Source organism: Scyliorhinus canicula, chromosome 2, assembly GCF_902713615.1.
Source record: "Scyliorhinus canicula chromosome 2, sScyCan1.1, whole genome shotgun sequence".
In the NCBI taxonomy this organism is placed as follows: domain Eukaryota; kingdom Metazoa; phylum Chordata; class Chondrichthyes; order Carcharhiniformes; family Scyliorhinidae; genus Scyliorhinus; species Scyliorhinus canicula.
In genome coordinates, this window is record NC_052147.1 from 162,590,350 (window position 1) to 162,609,531 (window position 19,182).

At 47.2% G+C, this 19,182-nt stretch overlaps 1 protein-coding gene across 8 annotated transcripts in view; it reads right to left on the minus strand.

The window, feature by feature from the left end:
* LOC119960740 (collagen alpha-3(VI) chain-like) overlaps positions 1 to 19,182 on the minus strand; it is a 314,544-nt gene that overhangs the window by 106,176 nt on the left and 189,186 nt on the right. For all 8 annotated transcript variants that reach the window (XM_038788388.1, XM_038788372.1, XM_038788380.1 and 5 more), the window contains 3 exons: positions 11,033 to 11,638; positions 3,003 to 3,608; positions 1,139 to 1,485 (listed from right to left, as the gene is read on the minus strand). In XM_038788388.1, coding sequence (XP_038644316.1) covers positions 1,139 to 1,485; positions 3,003 to 3,608; positions 11,033 to 11,638 — 1,559 coding nt within the window. The remainder of the gene's footprint in view (positions 1 to 1,138; positions 1,486 to 3,002; positions 3,609 to 11,032; positions 11,639 to 19,182) is intronic.

Consider the following 19,182-nt stretch of genomic DNA (forward strand, 5'->3'; position numbering starts at 1 on the left):
GGTTCATAAATCAGTCGCAATTCTCCTCAGGCGGGAGAATATAGGGCGGGATTCTCCAGTCCCCCCTGCTGATTTCCTAATCGGTGATTGGTTGGAGAATCACTTTTTACGATAGAATCGGGGGCGGTGTCTGTTTTCGGATGCTCCACCCCCTCCAAAATGGCATCATCAAGCAGCGTGCCGCCGTCATTGGGGTGGCCTCAGAACGTCACCTGAGGCCCTCCTTCGGTGCTCTGCCCCAATGGACTGAGTTCCCGACCGCGCAGGGGATGTGAGGTCTGTGGTTGGGAACCTGGAGTGGCGGCTGCAGACTGTCCACTGCCACCATAGTCAAGCAGGAGCCATGCTGCTGGCCAGGGGGGCTTCGGCGAGGGCCGGGGGAACTGTTGTGGGGTTGTCAGGGGTTGCGAGGGGGTATCCAGGGGGGCACTATCTGGCAGGTCGGGTCCATGCACGGCTGGTGCCATGTTGTACACCGTGACCACTGCAGGTCTTCGCTGTACACATGCGTGGCCACGGACCCAGCAATTCTCCGGCCGTGTTTATCATGGAGGCCCGGCGTTTTACCTGGCACGGCTGTGAGCCATTCACTAATCGGAGGATCAGTGCTGGGGCGGCGCCAAGTTTTTTGAAGTAGAATGCCACAGATCCTCCGGACATTGTCTGGAAATCGGAGAATCCAGCCCATCGTCTCCCAAATGGACAATTCACCCCTGTGTTTTGTTTGAAAGCTGCCTTTATTTGCATATTTTAGGCTTATATTCATCAGTTTGAAGCTTGTGGCTTGAGTTGGTAAGAGTCCTTTATCCACTCTGCCATCTGGAAAGAGTATAGGATTCACACGGAAATAATTGATACTTTCCAGTCGTTATGTTGAGTTAGGGTTCTCTGAATCACATTATCATCTATTTGGATATTGGACAGAAAAGGTGGACTCCAAGTCATGCGGGCAGAGGTCCACTTATGGGAGTGACCAATTAAACTGAACCACCAAAAAATCTCGATTAAAAACACAAATAATGATGTTTCAAATTTTAAAAAGCAAGCAACGGCACTAACTCTTCACAGTGTTCTTTTGCCACCAATCAATTATGATTTTTTCTAACTTAAAAACAAACAGCCCAGAATGAAAACGTACCTTAACACGCTCAGAACCATCAGCTTTAAAAGTGCTCTTGTATGCATCTAAAGTTTCTGCATTCAAGACATATGGACCGAGATTTCTTAGATTGTTGAATTGAGTCATTATTTCGGGATGATAGTCCGCCAAATCAATGACATGGCTTTGTCCACGTTGATCAAAAACGGTGACCCCAATTCTTACATTGGGTGACTGTGAGCCTGTGCAGCTTATTGTCCGCAACTGTGAAATTCTCTGTAAAATATCTCCTGCCTTGGACTGGAAACCTCTCTGGGTTGCAAAGACATCATTTCCTAATCCAACTCTACTGACATCAAAGCCAAGTAAAACATCAACATTGCATCCTGCGGGTAATGAAAAAAACACTTTCAGTTTTAGTCAATAGTACTTAAATAGACAGTTGACAGGTACCATGAAGCATCTAACTATATTATGCAGCCTAGGTGAATAACATCATACCCAACCTTATGGATATTCCACTATAGCTGAAAAAGTATTCACAATATGAACTGTTTTAATAGCATCAGAAATTAAATATCCCTGTGTGTGAAAATTCTGATAATCGCCTAATGCGGTTAGTTATATGTTTTATTTGCATGTACAAATCTTGGCATATCATCAGATTCAAGGCTATGGGATTAGGTTGGCAGGTCAGGTGTTCATATGTTGATGCAGACCTGATGGGCGGAAGAGCCTTTTCTGCACTGTATTATTCTGTGATTATGACTGGGCTAACGATAGGTTGCGGAATTGTGTCCTATATTAACATTTAACTAGTTTGTCAGTAACTAAAAGTCAATCAGCGCTTGCCACAAAATTATCAGGCAGAATATTTTCTTCTTCGCAGGACTCAATATTTCGAAAGGCGACAAATTAAGGACAGTGGACGGGTTCCCAAGGTGAGAGCACAGAACATTGAGCCCATTTAAATGGAGACTAGTGGAAGTCTGCTGAAGGCCAGACTGCTGGAGAAACAGAGGGCAATACAGCTACTGTAAGCATCTGTGGAGCTTATGCAAGGTTCATCTGCATGTGGATTTGGGGGTTGTGAATGGTGGGGGGAGGGGGGTGCATGGAATATGTGCATTGCTTGCAAGGTTCCACCTGTGTCCAAAAATAGGGGCTACTTGCTCTTTTCAGTGCTCAATTATAGGTGAACAGCTGCTGACACAGAGTGCTGACCACTGATCTCTGTCAGTGGGGAAATGTGTGGAGCCAACCTTGATATCTGGGCTTTAGAATTGTCATGCCACTCTGCTTTCCAAGACTACCTCTGCAGAGCTGATATGATTTTGACTATCTCATCAATTTACTAAGCTTTCTTCATGCTCCTGAGCAGATTCTTTTGGCAATATTCTGATTCTTGCCTATCTCAAAATAAAGCATTATGAACACAAATGCCCAACATTATTCTAATAATCCAGTTCATCTTCTGGTCATAGAAATATGGAAGTTCACTAGACAGATGGAGGCAATTTGGTTCACCATATCTGTGCCAATTCTGTGGTCAGGCAGTCCAAGTTCCTGACTGGGGACGTTTCTGCTGCTCTTGTGATGCCAAGCCATGTAAAAGCACATAAGTGAGTTGAGACCTACCCTTCTCGCCCTTGATAATAAACCAGAAGACGTTGGACAACTAGATTATCAAGAGTTGACATGGGCTCCATGAACTCTCTTTGGAAGGTACGTGAATAAACCAGTGTTCACCTGACTACTTGGCCTCCTGGGTCTTTATACTAACTCAGCAGAGTAGGAATAAGAATCAAAACATACTGCTGAACAACTGATACTCACAACCCAAACCAACACCCAATGCTTGGCTATTCACGTATATGTTTTAAATTTTATCTTAAGTTGTTACCTTTTATTACTTCTGCCACTTTCGGGCATAGGTCACCTTTAATGACATCAGTTGTGACTAATAAGACTTGCTCGGTCAGTTCTGAAAGTTTGTTTATGTCAAGTTCTCTGAAAGATCCTGCTGATTCGCTTGCGAGTTTGCTGCTCTCCTGAAAGTCTGCATCCTGCACTGCCAGAGTGAAGATTTTGAGTCCAGCATTCTTTAGCTCCTTTGCAGCTGCTATTGCATCATCACTTGATTTGCCACCAATTACGAGGAAAGCAATTTGTGGAACCCCTTCTGCAATTCTACTCCCCGCTGATTTAACAAAATGATTGTTTTTGACATGTCTCAAGGCTGCTCCTGTGTTTAATAATCTTCCTCCCTTGTACTGGATATTCTGAATAGCATCGAAGACATCATCTCTTGATCGATACGTGTTGAAGAAAAATTCATCACTCACATCGGAATTGTACTGGACAATTCCCACCTGGATCGCTCCGTCGCCCACAAAGATACCATCAACTACGCTGGAAACAAACTGTGTAAGACTAGGAAAATTCTGTCGTCCGATGTTTATGGAGCCATCCAGGAGAAATACTATATCAGCTTTTGCCTGTGATGCAACTTAAGAAACAAATTGAAGAAATTAAAATATAGTAAATTAGAAATATGGTGAATGTAAAATAATAAACAATGTTGAATTTCAGGCTGTTCATAACTTGCTATAGATAATTTTAAATCATGCATTAAATTCACCTTCTCCCAGTTGCACTGAGTTTCTCTCCTATTACCTGAAGTTGATGATTTTATACTTTTTTGGGGGAAACCTCTTTTGTTGGCTTTTCTCATATTTATAAACAGTTGTGTACATACATTATATTTTTCTTGCCCATGCTAATTTACTTTATTTTACAGAGAGGTTTGTTTTGTCCTTCATTTAACTATGTACATTTTGCTTCCCTCTGGATCTGTCTATGATACCCCCCCCCCCCCCATTCCTCCCCGCCTCCAACCCTGCCCCCCATTGGTTTCAGCACCCTTCCTCTTCTCTTGTGGTTTTCCCACCTTTCTTCTGCCCCCGGTTGCGCAGTCCTTTGGTTCCTCATCTTTTTTTTTCCCAACTTACTCCTCGTTGCTGGCTTCGAACAGATTTTGGAACAGGCCGACAAACTGCTCCCAAGTATCCGGAAGCCTTCCTCTGACCCTCGGATGGCGTACTTAATCTTCTCCAGGTGGAGAAGTTCCAAGAGGTCAGCAAGCCACTCTGCAGCTTTGGGCGGTGCTGCCGATCGGCAACCGAGCAGGATTCTCCGGCGTGCGATTAGGGAAGCGAAAGCAAGGCCGTTGGCCCCCTTCCCTATGTGTAACTCTGGCTGCTCCAATACCCCGAAGATTGCCACTATTGGGCATGGCTTCACCCTCACCCCTACCACCTTGGACATTGCCTCGGAGAAGGCTATCCAGGACCCAGCAAACTTGGGGCAAGCCCAAAACATGTGGGTGTGGTTGGCCGGGCCCCTCTGGCACCGCTCATATTTGCCCTCCACCGCCGGGAAGAACCTGCTCATTCGGGTTCTGGTCAGGTGCGCTCTCTGCACCACTTTGAGCTGCATTAGGCTTAACCTTGTGCAGGAGGAGGTGGAGTTCGCCCTGCTCAGTGATTCGCTGCAGAGTCCCCATCCTACATCTGTCCCCAGTTCATCCTCCCATTTTTGTCTGGTCTCGTCCAGTGGTGTTCAAGCTCTGTCCAGGTACCCTACTGTCTCTTTGCAGGGCAAGAGTTATAGCTGGGGGAAGGGCAATTATGATGCCATTAGACATGACTTAGGATGTGTAGGTTGGAGAAGTAGGCTGCAAGGGTTGGGCACACTGGATATGTGGAGCTTGTTCAAGGAACAGCTATTGTGTGTTCTTGATCAGTACGTACCAGTCAGACAGGGAGGAAAGGGTAGAGCGAGGGAACCGTGGTTTACCAAAGAAGTGGAATCTCTTGTTAAGAGGAAAAAGGAGGCCTATGTGAAGATGAGGCGTGAAGTTTCAGTTGGGGCGCTTGATAGTTACAGGGAAGCGAGGAAGGATCTAAAGAGAGAGCTAAGACGAGCAAGGAGGGGACATGAGAAGTCTTTGGCAGGTAGGATCAAGGAAAACCCAAAAGCTTTCTATAGGTATGTCAGGAATAAAAGAATGACTAGGGTAAGAGTAGGGCCAGTCAAGGACAGTGGTGGGAAGTTGTGTGTGGAGGCTGAGGAGATACGCGAGATACTAAATGAATACATTTTGTCAGTATTCACTCAGGAAAAAGATAATATTGTGGAGGAGGATGCTGAGACCCAGGCTATTAGAATAGATGGCATTGAGGTGAGTAGGGAAGAAGTGTTGGCAATTCTGGACAAGGTGAAAATAAATAAGTCCCCGGGGCCTGATGGGATTTATCCTAGGATTCTCTGGGAAGCCAGGGAAGAGATTGCTGAGCCTTTGGCTTTGATTTTTAGGTCTTCATTGGCTACAGGAATAGTGCCAGAGGACTGGAGGATAGCAAATGTGGTCCCTTTGTTCAAGAAGGGGAGTAGAGATAACCCCGGTAACTATAGGCCGGTGAGCCTAACATCTGTGGTGGGTAAAGTCTTGGAGAGGATTATAAAAGATACGATTTATAATCATCTAGATAGGAATAATATGATTAGGGATAGTCAGCATGGTTTTGTGAAGGGTAGGTCATGCCTCACAAACCTTATCGAATTCTTTGAGAAGGTGACTGAACAGGTGGACGAGGGTAAAGTAGTTGATGTGGTGTATATGGATTTCAGTAAAGCGTTTGATAAGGTTCCCCACGGTCGGCTATTGCAGAAAATATGGAGGCTGGGGATTGAGGGTGATTTAGAGATGTGGATCAGAAATTGGCTAGTTGAAAGAAGACAGAGAGTGGTGGTTGATGGGAAATGTTCAGAATGGAGTTCAGTTACGAGTGGCGTACCACAAGGATCTGTTCTGGGGCCGTTGCTGTTTGTCATTTTTATAAATGACCTAGAGGAGGGAGCAGAAGGATGGGTAAGTAAATTTGCAGACGACACTAAAGTCGGTGGAGTTGTAGACAGTGCGGAAGGATGTTGCAGGTTACAGAGGGACATAGATAAGCTGCAGAGCTGGGCTGAGAGGTGGCAAATGGAGTTTAATGTGGAGAAGTGTGAGGTGATTCACTTTGGAAAGAATAACAGGAATGCGGAATATTTGGCTAATGGTAAAATTCTTGGTAGTGTGGGTGAGCAGAGGGATCTCGGTGTCCATGTACATAGATCCCTGAAAGTTGCCACCCAGGTTGATAGGGTTGTGAAGAAGGCCTATGGTGTGATGGCCTTTATTGGTAGAGGGATTGAGTTCCGGAGCCATGAGGTCATGTTGCAGTTGTACAAAACTCTAGTACGGCCGCATTTGGAGTATTTCGTACAGTTCTGGTCGCCCCATTATAGGAAGGACGTAGAAGCTTTGGAACGGGTGCAGAGGAGATTTACCAGGATGTTGCCTGGTATGGAGGGAAAATCTTATGAGGAAAGGCTGATGGACTTGAGGTTGTTTTCGTTAGAGAGAAGAAGGTTAAGAGGTGACCTAATAGAGGCATACAAAATGATCAGAGGGTTAGATAGGGTGGACAGCGAGAGCCTTCTCCCGCGGATGGAGGTGGCTATCACGAGGGGACATAGCCTTAAATTGAAGGGTAATAGATATAGGACAGAGGTCAGAGGTGGGTTTTTTACGCAAAGAGTGGTGAGGCCGTGGAATGCCCTACCTGCAACAGTAGTGAACTCGCCAACATTGAGGGCATTTAAAAGTTTATTGGATAAGCATATGGATGATAAGGGCATAGTGTAGGTTAGATGGCCTTTAGTTTTTTTTCCATGTCGGTGCAACATTGAGGGCCGAAGGGCCTGTACTGCGCTGTATCGTTCTATCTTTAAGTGTTTTATTTGGAGGTGTCTCAATCCTATCCTTTTGCCAGTTTCCACTTCCTCGTCAGTTCGGCCATGTGTCGCCAGTCTGCACCCTACATAGAAGTCCCCGACGGTCAGTGTTCCCCCGTCCCGCCTCCACCTTTTGTAGGTGATATCTAGCAGGGCTGGTGGGAGTCTGTGATTGCCGCAGATGGGGGCCATGAGGGACATTTTTGTTATCCCAAATTGCTGTCTCAACTGGGTCCACGTTCTCAGCATGTCCTCTACCATTGGGCTCATTATGTACCTTGTTGAGGAGGATGGGAATGCTGCTGTGGCCAGGGCCCGGAGGGTTGTTCCTTTACAGGATGCCTCCTCCATTTGTACCCAATCTGTGTCGGGTTCCTGTGCCCATCCCTCACTTTTTCTGCCGTTGCTGCCCAGTAATAATACTGTTGGTTCGGTCGACCCAGGCCCCCGCTGACTTTGCCTCTTTGCCGTGCCGGTTTGGGAATTCTTGGGTTCTTCTCCTCCCCCCCCCCCCCCCCCCCCCCCCCCCCACCCCCCCCCCCGCCACCACCACCACACAAACGCCATGATTAGACTAACTTTGATAGGCACCAGAACATGTTGCCGAATAGTGAACATCTTTTGTGAGTGAGAGCTCAATCAGCAACTAGGAACAGGGACTATAGTAGCATCATAATTAAATCCAATTCTTTGCTCAGCCCAGCTTCCACCAGGTTCACTTGGCTTCAGATCTCATTGCAACCTTGGACTAAATATAGACAAAAGATCTGGGGCGGGATTCTTCTGTAAGCGGTGGGGCGGGCAACTCCGGTGGGACGCAGTGATGTGAACCACTCCGGCATCGGGCCGCCCAAAGGTGCTTCGCACCTTCAGGGGCTAGACCCACCCCAGAGTGGTTTGTGCCCCGCCGGCCGGCGGGAAAGGGGCTTGGCGCCACGCCAACCAGCACTGAACGGCTTCCCCCGGCTGGCGCAAGCTGGCGCATGCGCAGGAGCGCCGGTGCATGCTGGCATCATCCCCGCACATGTGCAGAGGGCTTCATTTCCGCACCAGCAATGGCGGATGGCTACAGCCGCCGGTGCGGAACAACAGTATCCTCATGGCACAAGCCCGCCCGTGGATCGGTGGGCCCCGATCGCGGGCCAGCCCACCATGGGGGTACCTCCCGGGGCCAGATCCACCGGCGCCCCCCCGAGAACCCCGGAGGCCGCTCATGGAGTTGGGTTCCGCCGGTAGGGACCCTCGTTAAACTTGCGGGACTTCGGCCCATCACGGCCTGGAGAATCCGGGCGGCCCCATGGCCCATTGAATCGCCCTGGTCCCCGCCATTCTCCGAGGTGGACGGCGCAATTCACGCGGGGAGTTTTTTTGGGGGGACAGAGAATTCGGAGGACAGCAGGGGTGGGATTCATGCCGACCCCCGGTGATTCTCCGACCCGACGAAGGATCGGAGAATCCCGCCCCTGAATTACAGAGGTGTTGTGAGATTGTCTTCCCTTGACATCAAGACAGCTTTTTATTCAGTGAAACTAACAAAATTAAAATCAATGGGCATCAATGGAAAACTCCGCACTGATCATGGCTATACCTCGCACAAAGCTTGTTGGAAGCCAATCATTTCAGCCTCAGAACAACACTGCAGGAGTTCCTCAGGGTTTTATCCTAGATCCAACCATCTTCAGCTGATTCACCAATGAACTTCCCTCCAATTTAAAGACAGAAGTTGGAAAGTGTGCTGATAATTGCACAGAGTTCAGTATCATTCAAGACCCCTCAGACACTGAAGCAGGGCATGCCACATATGTGAACCTGGGGCTGTTTTGTGGCCTTTCTTGTGTCAGGCAATGACCACCTCCAAAGAAAAATAATCTAACCATCTCATTTTAATGTTCAACAGCACTAGCATGATTGAATTTCCTACTATACCACCCTGGGGTTACCATTGACCTCAAACTAAACTGAACCAGTCATATAGATACTTTGGTTTAAGAACAGGTCAGAGGTTGGGATTTCTACTGTGAATAACTTAGATGATGACTCCACAAAGCCTGCTCACCATCTACAAGGCACAAATCAGAGAGTGATGGAATGCTCTCCACTTGCTTGGCTGAGTGCAGTTCCAAAACACTCAAGGAGCTCAACACTAGCCAGGACAAAACAAGCCTTTCACCTATCATCACCCACTCCACCATCGGCTCAGTGGCAGCAGTGTGTACCATCTACAAGAAGCAAGCAGCTACTCATTTTTAAAACCCACAACCTCTACCATCTAGAAAGATAAAGGCAGAGATGCATGGGGGCACTACCACCTGCCACGTCCCCTCCAAGCCACACACCATCCTGACTTGGAAATTTATCACTGTTACTTTACTGTCCCGAGTCAAATTCCTGTAATTCTCTCCCTAACAGCACTGTGGTGTAGATACACCACAAGGACTGTAACGATTCAAGAGGTGGCTCACCACCACCTCTCAAGGGAAATTCAGGATGAGCAATAAATAATAGTCTTGCCAGCAACATTCACATCCCAAGAATAAATAAGGATAAACAGGAGGCTACACATGCATTCTCCACCTAATAGACCATTTTCCCCCTCCTTACGTTGGAATTCAAAGACCAATTGATTCCTAGCTGGGAGGCAGCTAACTCAGTATAGATTATGGATTAAATCTGGAAGTTAATCTAGAACATAGAACATACAGTGCAGAAGAAGGCCATTCAGCCCATCGAGTCTGCACTGATCCACTTAAGCCCTCACCTTCCACCCTATCCCCATAACCCAATAACCCCTCCTAACCTTTTTGGTTATTAAGAACAATTTATCATGGCCAATCCACCTAACCTGCGCGTCTTTGGACTGTGGGAGGAAACTGGAGCACCCGGAGGAAACCCATGCAGTCACGGGGAGAACGTGCAGACTCCGCACAGACAGTGACCCTGCACTGTGAAGCCACAATGCTATCCACTTGTGCTACCGTGATGCCTCAAAGTCTAACGTGCCTTATTTCCCAAAAATGTTATTGCCTATTATTTTAAATAATGAGCTGAATTTTTAAACATGACAATGTTGGGGCAGCACGGTGGTGCAGTGGTTAGTATTGCTGCCTCACGGCACCAAGGTCCCAGGTTTGATCCAGTGTCTATGCTCCAGTGTTGTTTTACACTGCATTCCAGTCACCCCATCACCTGAAGCTGGCATTCTGAGTTTGGTACAGCTGCCATCACATACCCCTCCACAATGGGCAGTCACAAAGCTGTTGTCACTTTTTGGTTTTAAACATTTTGAACAACTTCCAGAGGGCACCTTTATTATCTTTCACCTGGCTGTATCAGGAGCTCCCACTTCTGATGATTGGCCTCTGATGCCTCTTATTGGTTTTCTAGCCTTCAAGGTCTGCCATGTGTCCTTAACAGAACAGATATTGAATGGGGCGTGAGTGGGGGTTCCCGACCTACAATTCCTCCCATCAGCCGGATCAGGATCCACAAAGGAAAATTCAGCTCAATGTTTGATGTTCATTCTAGTTTTTCTATTCTATTCCTCCAAATTTCCAAATCTAGTAACTTACATTTTTCTTCCTTTTTCCTCATCTTAACGATGTTGAAATTGAGGCTGACTCAAATAATTACTTGATCTGGCTCATTCTTTTCCAAAACACTAAAATTATTTCCTTCAACTCTTTCATTTCCTTCTACCAAATTTGGCAAAAATTAAATTATGTTAACAGGCGCCGGAATGTGGCGACTCGGGGCTTTTGACAGTAACTTCATTGAAGCCTACTTGTGACAATAAGCGATTATTATTATTATTCTTTCCCCTCCTGCACAAAGCAAAACTGTTCTTTTTTTATGGAAACAGTAAATATTGACCTTTTTAATAAAGCAGCAAAGTCATGGAAACTGGGTCCTCAACTTCACAACTTGATACATTATATTACAAGCAATACATATCATTCCTCTGCTGACTGTTTGTGTAAGTTTAATCCATTCCCAATGCCAGAATTTTAAAACGTAGATAACAGAAAGCCATGAGTATGATTTAACCTCATCCACTAATATTGAGAACAATGACTCTCGGCTTTAGATACACACCTTGAGTAGGGGGCTCCGGTTCTGGTTCATATGTGTTCGGATCATCCAACAGCAACTGAGTGAGCAAATTCTGTTGCACACTTTTAAGGTCTTGGAAGTTATCCACCTTGTAAGTAGCATGAGGAAGGGTTGTGATTCGTTCAAGTTCACCTTTGTCTGCGCTCTTTGCACCCATGCTGAAAACATTAATTCCTGAGCTTTTCAATGAGCCCAAATAAGGGCTGATATCATCTCTGGACCTCTCTCCATTAATGACAAGTAAATATTGGCGAGCTCCTTGATGCTGTCTGCTTCCGGCCGATTTGGTGAAGTGATTTTTCAAGACAAAGTCCAAGGCTCTGCCAGTGTTAAGTAGGACCCCACCTTTTGGCCTAATCCGCCTAATGGCGCCTAGAAGGCTGGCTTTATTTGAATGTTGTTTCAACACAAACTCTGTTTTTCCATTGTTGCTATATTGTGCCAGGCCAATGCGAACTTTGTTGGCTCCAACATCAAGATGACTGACTGTCTTCATGATAAAATCACGAATGTGGGCAAATTCGTCAATTTTAATATTGTTGGATCCATCAATCAGGAACACAATGTCTTTCTTGGAAGGATCTGAATCTGGAAATGCAAAACAATTCTATTTTTTAATTGGTTCATTACACGCATTACATACAATTTACTCAGATTTTCACAAAATTCACATAAATTTGAAGTTGGGCACTTAGAAACTAGGACACCTTCATAGAATTTACAAAGCAGGAAGCCATTCAGCCATCGAGTCTGCACCGGTCAATGGAAAGAGCACACTACTTAAGGCCACGCCTCCACCCTATCCCTGTAATCCCACCTCGCAGTTTGGACACTAAGGGGCAATTTAGCATGGCCAATCCACCTAACCTGCACATCTTTAGACTATGGGAGGAAATTGGAGCACACGGAGAAAGTCAACGCATACTAGGGGAGAAAATGCAAACTCCACACAGACAGTTGTAGCCACCGAAGTTGGCCATTCCCTAAATACAAAATGGAGGAACGCAAAGAATACAGGTTAAAATGGACAATGTTTGCAGCACCAGCAGGCTGCACCTAGCAAATGTGGATTCTGTCTGCTAAGAAAGCAGACAGCACCGAAATGAACATTCCGCATACTAATGAGGCAAGCTCCGGGATAGTTAGCATATTAATGGAACGATTCCAGAGACAATGGACACAAATGGGGAAGTAACTGCAACATTGTATAGAATACCAGACAACCCGGCACCAGCGGAGTTCGAAAACAAAGAACTTGAAAGCCCGCCCAGTAGCCAAGGAACAGCCTCAGTATTGGGGTGATTCAAACATATCAATTGGGAAGGGACCCAATCGATTCTGAGCAGGTAAAAGGGTCCGCCCAAAGGGACGCGGATCCCTGGGACCTATTAAAGAAAGGTCCCACACTTAGTTCGTTCTTCTTGTCCAGCCCTCCTCTCTCCTTGACCAGCTCTCCTCTGTGGACCAGCACCTCGACCAGCTTTTGCCAAGAAGACCTTGAACGAGAGAGTGGAGAGGTTTGGGACAGCAGCCGCCAGCAAGTAAGTGTCTCACAACGATCGCTACCAGAGATAGACACTCCTGACCCCCTTTTAACCTATACCAACCTGAAGTCTGCAGACCAGAGCAGAGCAAGAGGCCTTGTTCCCTGATCCGGCAGTTCCTTCGAGTTAAGTATTAGTTTATTTAGCGGTAGGAATAGTTTAATCCTTTTTGTGTGTGCATGGGTAGTTTTATAATTGTATTATAATAAACTCAGTTGTTTGAACTTACTAATTGGTGTATGGTTTTATTGCTTTGAACTTCACCTTGAAACTTGTGACGGTATCTTAACGATACCTGGCGACTCCAGAGCTCAGTAAAGAAACAGAGCCAAATTGAGTGTTAAGCACACTCACCCAGAACGAGCAACATTTAGTGGCGACATCTGAGACGGGACTCGATTAGAAGTGGCCCCCCCACTCCGAGAGAACCCAGAAATTTGAATTAGAAATCCAATTGGGAAAAGGAAAAACCACAAGTGTTCAAGGAGTTCCAATCGATAGTCATAATTCGGAAGTGTGTCTTTGCATGCGTAACTAACAGGGTTGTAAGGTTAAACCGAGAGATTTTTGTTGCGTCATTACCTTATTATCCCCGTTCCAAATTAAAGAAGGCATAGAGAAAGAGAAAATGGCCATGGAGGCAATGGAACGCCTCATGAACCCAGAGCAGTTCGTAGTTGCAGCGACCAACAGTAGCAGAGTAAGTCAGTGTCCCGTATGGGAGCTGGAACTCAGAAAGTACCTCAAAGGGAAAGGATGGCCCCTTTGGAGTGAGTTTTGTTTGAATGAGGAGACAGGTCCCGGGAGTATAGGACATACTTGGTGGGAGAACCTATCTCAAATTCATAAAAAGAATTTAAGTAAAGCACGCCAATGGCAATTGTGTCCTGCTTGGCACAATTGCGAGGCACAGAGGAGGTCGTTCGGACGCTCCACAAAGAATTAGAGGAAAAGAAGAGGAAGAGCAAAGTGGATGTCAGGGACAAGGAGAATATAGAATTAAGAAGGAAGTTGGCAGAGAAGCATAGAGAGGTGGATGATGCCAAGAGGGCACATCAGTCTTGCCTAGCCCATCTGAGCAGCTCCCAATCACAGTATGAGAAAGCCTATCAGGATGTGCAGCGCGCGGTTCTGATAAGGGAAGATTCAGAGAAGCAGGTAGAGGCACTGCAAAGGCAATGCTCTGACCTAAAGGCAGCTTTAAGAGCACTCCACGCTGCCACCACTGAGCAAAGGCAAAGCACAGTGGATCATGCGAAGTGTAGGAAGCAGATTGCGCAGCTGCAATCTCTGCTTTCTGTACAGAATGGGTTTCAAGAGACATTTGGAACACAGTTAGATGAGAAAAATGCCCCAGATTGGCAGGAATTAAGCGAAACCGCACAGCGCTATGTTCAGGGAACATGTGCGCCAGCAGCGCAACAGAAAAGGAAAGCGCCCCAACCCCCCACAGATCAGATAACACCCACACCTATGAACCCAGTCACCACCCAAAGAAAGGCAACCACAGAAGGCGCACCCGAGGTCACCTACACCACCCCCTTAACCGTAACACAACTAAGGGACGCATGTGAGAAAATCACCCCGTTCCTCCCCACTGCAGACCCCCACCAATTTTTCGCAAGAGTTAAACAGCAGGCGACCATGTATGGCCTGGATGAGCGAGAGCAGGTTAAGCTCACAGTTTTGAGTCTAGACTCATCGGTTGTAGCAGCCCTCCCCGACCCACAGAACGTTGGAGGAGGCACACTAGAGGAGATGCATACAGCTATTTTAGACCCGATACGGTACAACAGAGGAGACCCAGTCGAAGGCCTAAATAAGTGTAGGCAGAAAAGGACAGAGCACTCCGCAGCTTTCGCAGGAAGGCTGTGGATTCATTTCACTGCCATTTTTAGCGATTTAGACCGCGCTCATTTAACCTGCGACAATATGGTTAAATGGACCCGCACCATAATCTCCCACGCCACAGATGCAGGACAGAATGTCTGCAGCAGTTATGACCCCTCAGAAGAGGCCCATAATGAAAAATGTGTTTTGAAAAGATTGTCCCGCGCTTGGGAACAATCCGTCCAAGGCAAGGTTAAAGTTAAGACCCCAGAAGAAGCTCAGGCTGCAGCCGATATGCAGGCAGTTCGAGCGCACCAAAACCCAGCATGGGTAAACGAAGGAAAGAACAGCCCCCCACAGAAGTCGCAGGAATGTTACAACTGTGGACAGTTAGGGCATTTCGCAAGGGAATGCAACGGCCCACAGAAATCTAAGACAGGCACTCTGACCAGGAACAAAGCAAAGCCAATCCACAGTATAGGGACGCAGTCAGGACAGACCAATGTGGACGGAATGGACTGACGGTGTTCGGGCTCCCCCACTTGGGTCTGTGACACACTCTGGGACCTATCCGGAAGACCGGTGGTCACAGCAAAGATTAGAGGGAAGCCCATAGAATTACTTTGGGACACAGGAGGGTCCTGCACTACCATTAATTCCTCCACTACAGCACAGGCAGACATGTGGCCCACTACAGCTTCAATTACACTCAGCGGATTTACAGGTCACTCGCAGCAGGGACACATTAGAGCCCCTGTATCCATCCAACTAGGGAACATCTCCACCAGACACCCCGTTGTGTTAGTTAATTTACCCCGCACAGCAGAACACATACTGGGTATTGACTGTATGAATGCACACAGTCTGCCGTTCGATCCAGTAAATCAGTGTGTCTGGAGAATGGCGGAATCCGACAGAGCACCCGCAACTCTCACAGTAGGAGAGTATGCAAACAGGATTAGCGCAGTAGGCGACTATTGTTTTGACCCGACCACGCTTAGCACGGATAAACAGGTTAGGGCAGTTTTGAACAGACACAGGACAGCATTTGCCAGTCACCAGCACGACTGCGGCAGAATGACTGGACAAGTTCAAGTTACTGGACCTGACCCGAGACCACAGCGACAGTACCGATTTCCCCTAGAAGCAGAGGGAGAAATTGGAAAAGTTATAGAGAGCTTATTAGAGCAGGGTGTACTTAGGACAGTAGCCTCAACTAATAATGCCCCTATTTGGCCAGTGAGGAAGCCCGACGGATCATGGCGTCTGACCATTGATTATCGGGAACTCAACAAAGTAAACCCAGCAGTAGCCCCCACGGTAGCAACAAGTCCCGAGACCATGCTCAAGCAGGGGCTCCACTCCAAATATTTCACGGTATTGGACATTAGCAACGGCTTCTGGTCAATCCCATTGGCAAAAGCGTGCCAGTACAAATTTGCCTTCACATTTAAAGGACAGCAGTATACGTGGACATGCCTCCCACAAGGATTCCACAATTCACCCTCCATTTTCCACCGACAGCTGGCAAATGGATTAGCAAAATTTTCCCGACCCGAATGTCTGGTACAGTATGTGGACGACCTATTACTGCAGACAGACACCAAGGCAGAGCACATCACACTTCTGTCCGAGCTCCTGTAAATTTTACAAGACATTGGATGTAAAGTTAACCCCAAAAAGGGCCAGATATTGGAGAATCAAGTGATGTACCTATATTTGGGTACAGTCATCACGCATGGCAAATGCGAGGTCGAGTTCAAAAGAATTGAATCGATCGTCAAATTGCCCCTTCCCCAGAATGTTTCAGCCCTCCGGTCATTTTTAGGACTGGTTGGGTATTGTCGGAACCATATCGATGGTTTTGCGACAAAGGCAGCCCCACTCTCAGACCTCCTTAAGAAAGGAGCTCCTTGGGAATGGCTTCCGCAGCATACAGAGGCTGTGGAAGAGTTAAAGAAAGCCCTTAGCACAGCACCCGCGCTACATGTTCCAGACCAACTCTCCCCCTATGCAATAGAGGTAGCTAGCACCGAACTGACCCTCTCGGCCGTGCTCCTTCAGGAACGGCACAAGCAGCTACAACCAGTGGCTTATGCCTCCAGACTTTTAGACCCTGCAGAACAGTGATTTTCAACCTGCGAGAGGCACCTACTAGCAGTATTTTGGGCAGTCCAGTACTTCTCGTACATTACCGGACTCAATCCCATCACCATTTTGACCGAGCACACCTCCACACAGTTACTTTTAGACGGTCGACTGAAGGACGGTTCAGTGAGCCAGATAAGAGCAGCTAGGTGGACATTACTGTTACAAGGACGGGACATAACAGTTAAACGGACCAAAACACACACATTTTTAGCGGACAACCTACAGTATCCAGGACAACCCCATGAATGCGAGATAGTAGCACCCCTACACAACACAGGACCATTCATTGCCAAAACTCCCCACAGGAAGATAGTGAATTCAAGCCAGAGCCCCCAGCACAGAGACACGTGTGCCCCCTTAAAGATATATATGGACGGATCATCCACAGTTTTAGATGGAGAACGCATCACAGGATGCGGGATTTATGTGGAAGATGCACAGGGGCGCGCACTAGAGGAGATTTCATTAAAGTTACCAGGTCACTTAGGCGCGCAGGCAGCAAGGCTCGCGGCCATTGCATACATAGTGGACCACCCAGATTCTTTCCCCAGCCCAGCAGACATATATTCGGACAGTTTATATGTATGTAACAGCCTCACAGACTTTCTACCCCTGTGGAGGACAAGAGGTTTTGTCTCCGCAGACGGGAAGCCCCTTCCATCAGCCCCATTACTCCGCCATATCCTAGAGAAGGCAAAGGATAGGACGTATGGCATTATTAAAGTTAGAAGTCACCATAGGTCACCCCCCCCGGAAATGTAAAAGCCGACGCACTGGCCAAAGCAGATTCCAGGTGAGGTCACTTTTGGACACCCCCAGCTAGCGCACCAGCTAGCGCCCCTGTGAGTGCAGTTCAGGTCTCACAGACAGAGATAGAAGATTTAGTACAGGCGCAGAAGCAGGACGAAAATCTCCGGCAGATTTATAAAGGAAACTTTGTGGCCCAGTATGATAAATTCAAACACGCTTTGACCACACATGAGGGTGTGATCATAAAAGATAAATTGTATGTGGTTCCTGAACAGGACAGGAATCAAATGATTGCCTTATTCCATGATGGTCATGGACACCAAGGGATCGACCCTACCACAACACACCTTAGACAATTCTGTTGGTGGCCCAACTTAAGACAAGATGTTACCCACTATATTGAGAATTGTTTAATTTGTGCACAGAATAACCGGAGAGGTATTCAAAGAAGGCACAACTCAGCCACACTCGCCACGTTAATAGCCCCTGGACAAACCTCCAGATCGATTTTATAGGTCCATTGCCCCCTTGCAGGAATGGCTATAAATATGTTCCGGTGGTCATAGATACCTTTACCAAATGGGTAGAGGCATTCCCTTCACGCACCAACACAGCAAAGACAGCTGCAAAGATCTTGACCCACCACATCTTTACGAGATGGGGTCTCCCCAGAAGTATTGAATCAGATCAGGGATCGCATTTTACAGGACGGGTCATGAAGAACGTCCTGACCATATTCGGAATCAAACAGAACTTTCACATTGCTTATCACCCCCAGTCAAGCGGGATAGTAGAACGCATGAATCGGACTCTAAAATCGACCCTTAGAAAGATGGTACAGGAGAACAATTCGACTTGGGATTCAGTGCTCCCATTCGCACTAATGTTCATCCGCAATACAGTCTCATCATCCACAGGTTTCACCCCACACACACTCATGACTGGACACCTTATGAAAGGATCAGAATTCCTTTTAGGACTCGACATGACCAGCCCCGAAGTGATGGCCCTCACACACGAGAAAGCAGTTAAACAATTAGTTAAGACTGTAAGGTCTGCACAGTTAGCAGCCACAGTAAAATTGGGTAAAAGCCGGAAACAGAGCAGGGCCTGTTTCAACAAAAATGTCCACCCGACAGAATTTCAGGTTGGGCAACAGGTTATGATATCTGTTTATAACCCCAGCACATTTTTGGCACCAAACTTTTCCGGCCCGTACTCAATTTCAGCCAAAATCAGCCCCTCAGTATACAGAATAAAATACCCAAACGGTAAGACTGCGTGGTTTCATATTAACCAGCTCAAGGCTTATGGAACACAGTCAAACCACTTGCACCATGTCCTGTTCGATGCAGCAGAACACCTCGCCCGCCCACAAGAGACACATTTCCACCCTCCCCCTCACAGACCAGTTCCTCATCGGACTCGACCTCGACTCCACCCACCTACTCCAGACCACGCCCCGGAATGCCCACAAGCTGCCACAGCAGAGACAGTGACTGTGAGACTGAGGACAGCCACAGCACTCCACCCTACAGCCCCCACTTCACCGACTACGACCCTGACTCCAGTGACCCCATGGAGATCACCTACATTAAAAATCCAGACCCACACCCAAACCCAACCACCCAACACTGACAACCCCGACAACGCTCCTTCAAATTTAGACCCCACGATTTGGCACAGGGACAATTCTGGGAGACTTGTCCGAAATGATGAGAGTGACCCCCGGTCACACAATGCAAAGATTGTATGCCTGATCCATACAAGGGTATGAGATCCGGGAGAAGAGGATGACTTGATGTCTGACTCCCGACACGGCAACCCCTTTGCGACCCTGTTTGCAGAGAATGATGA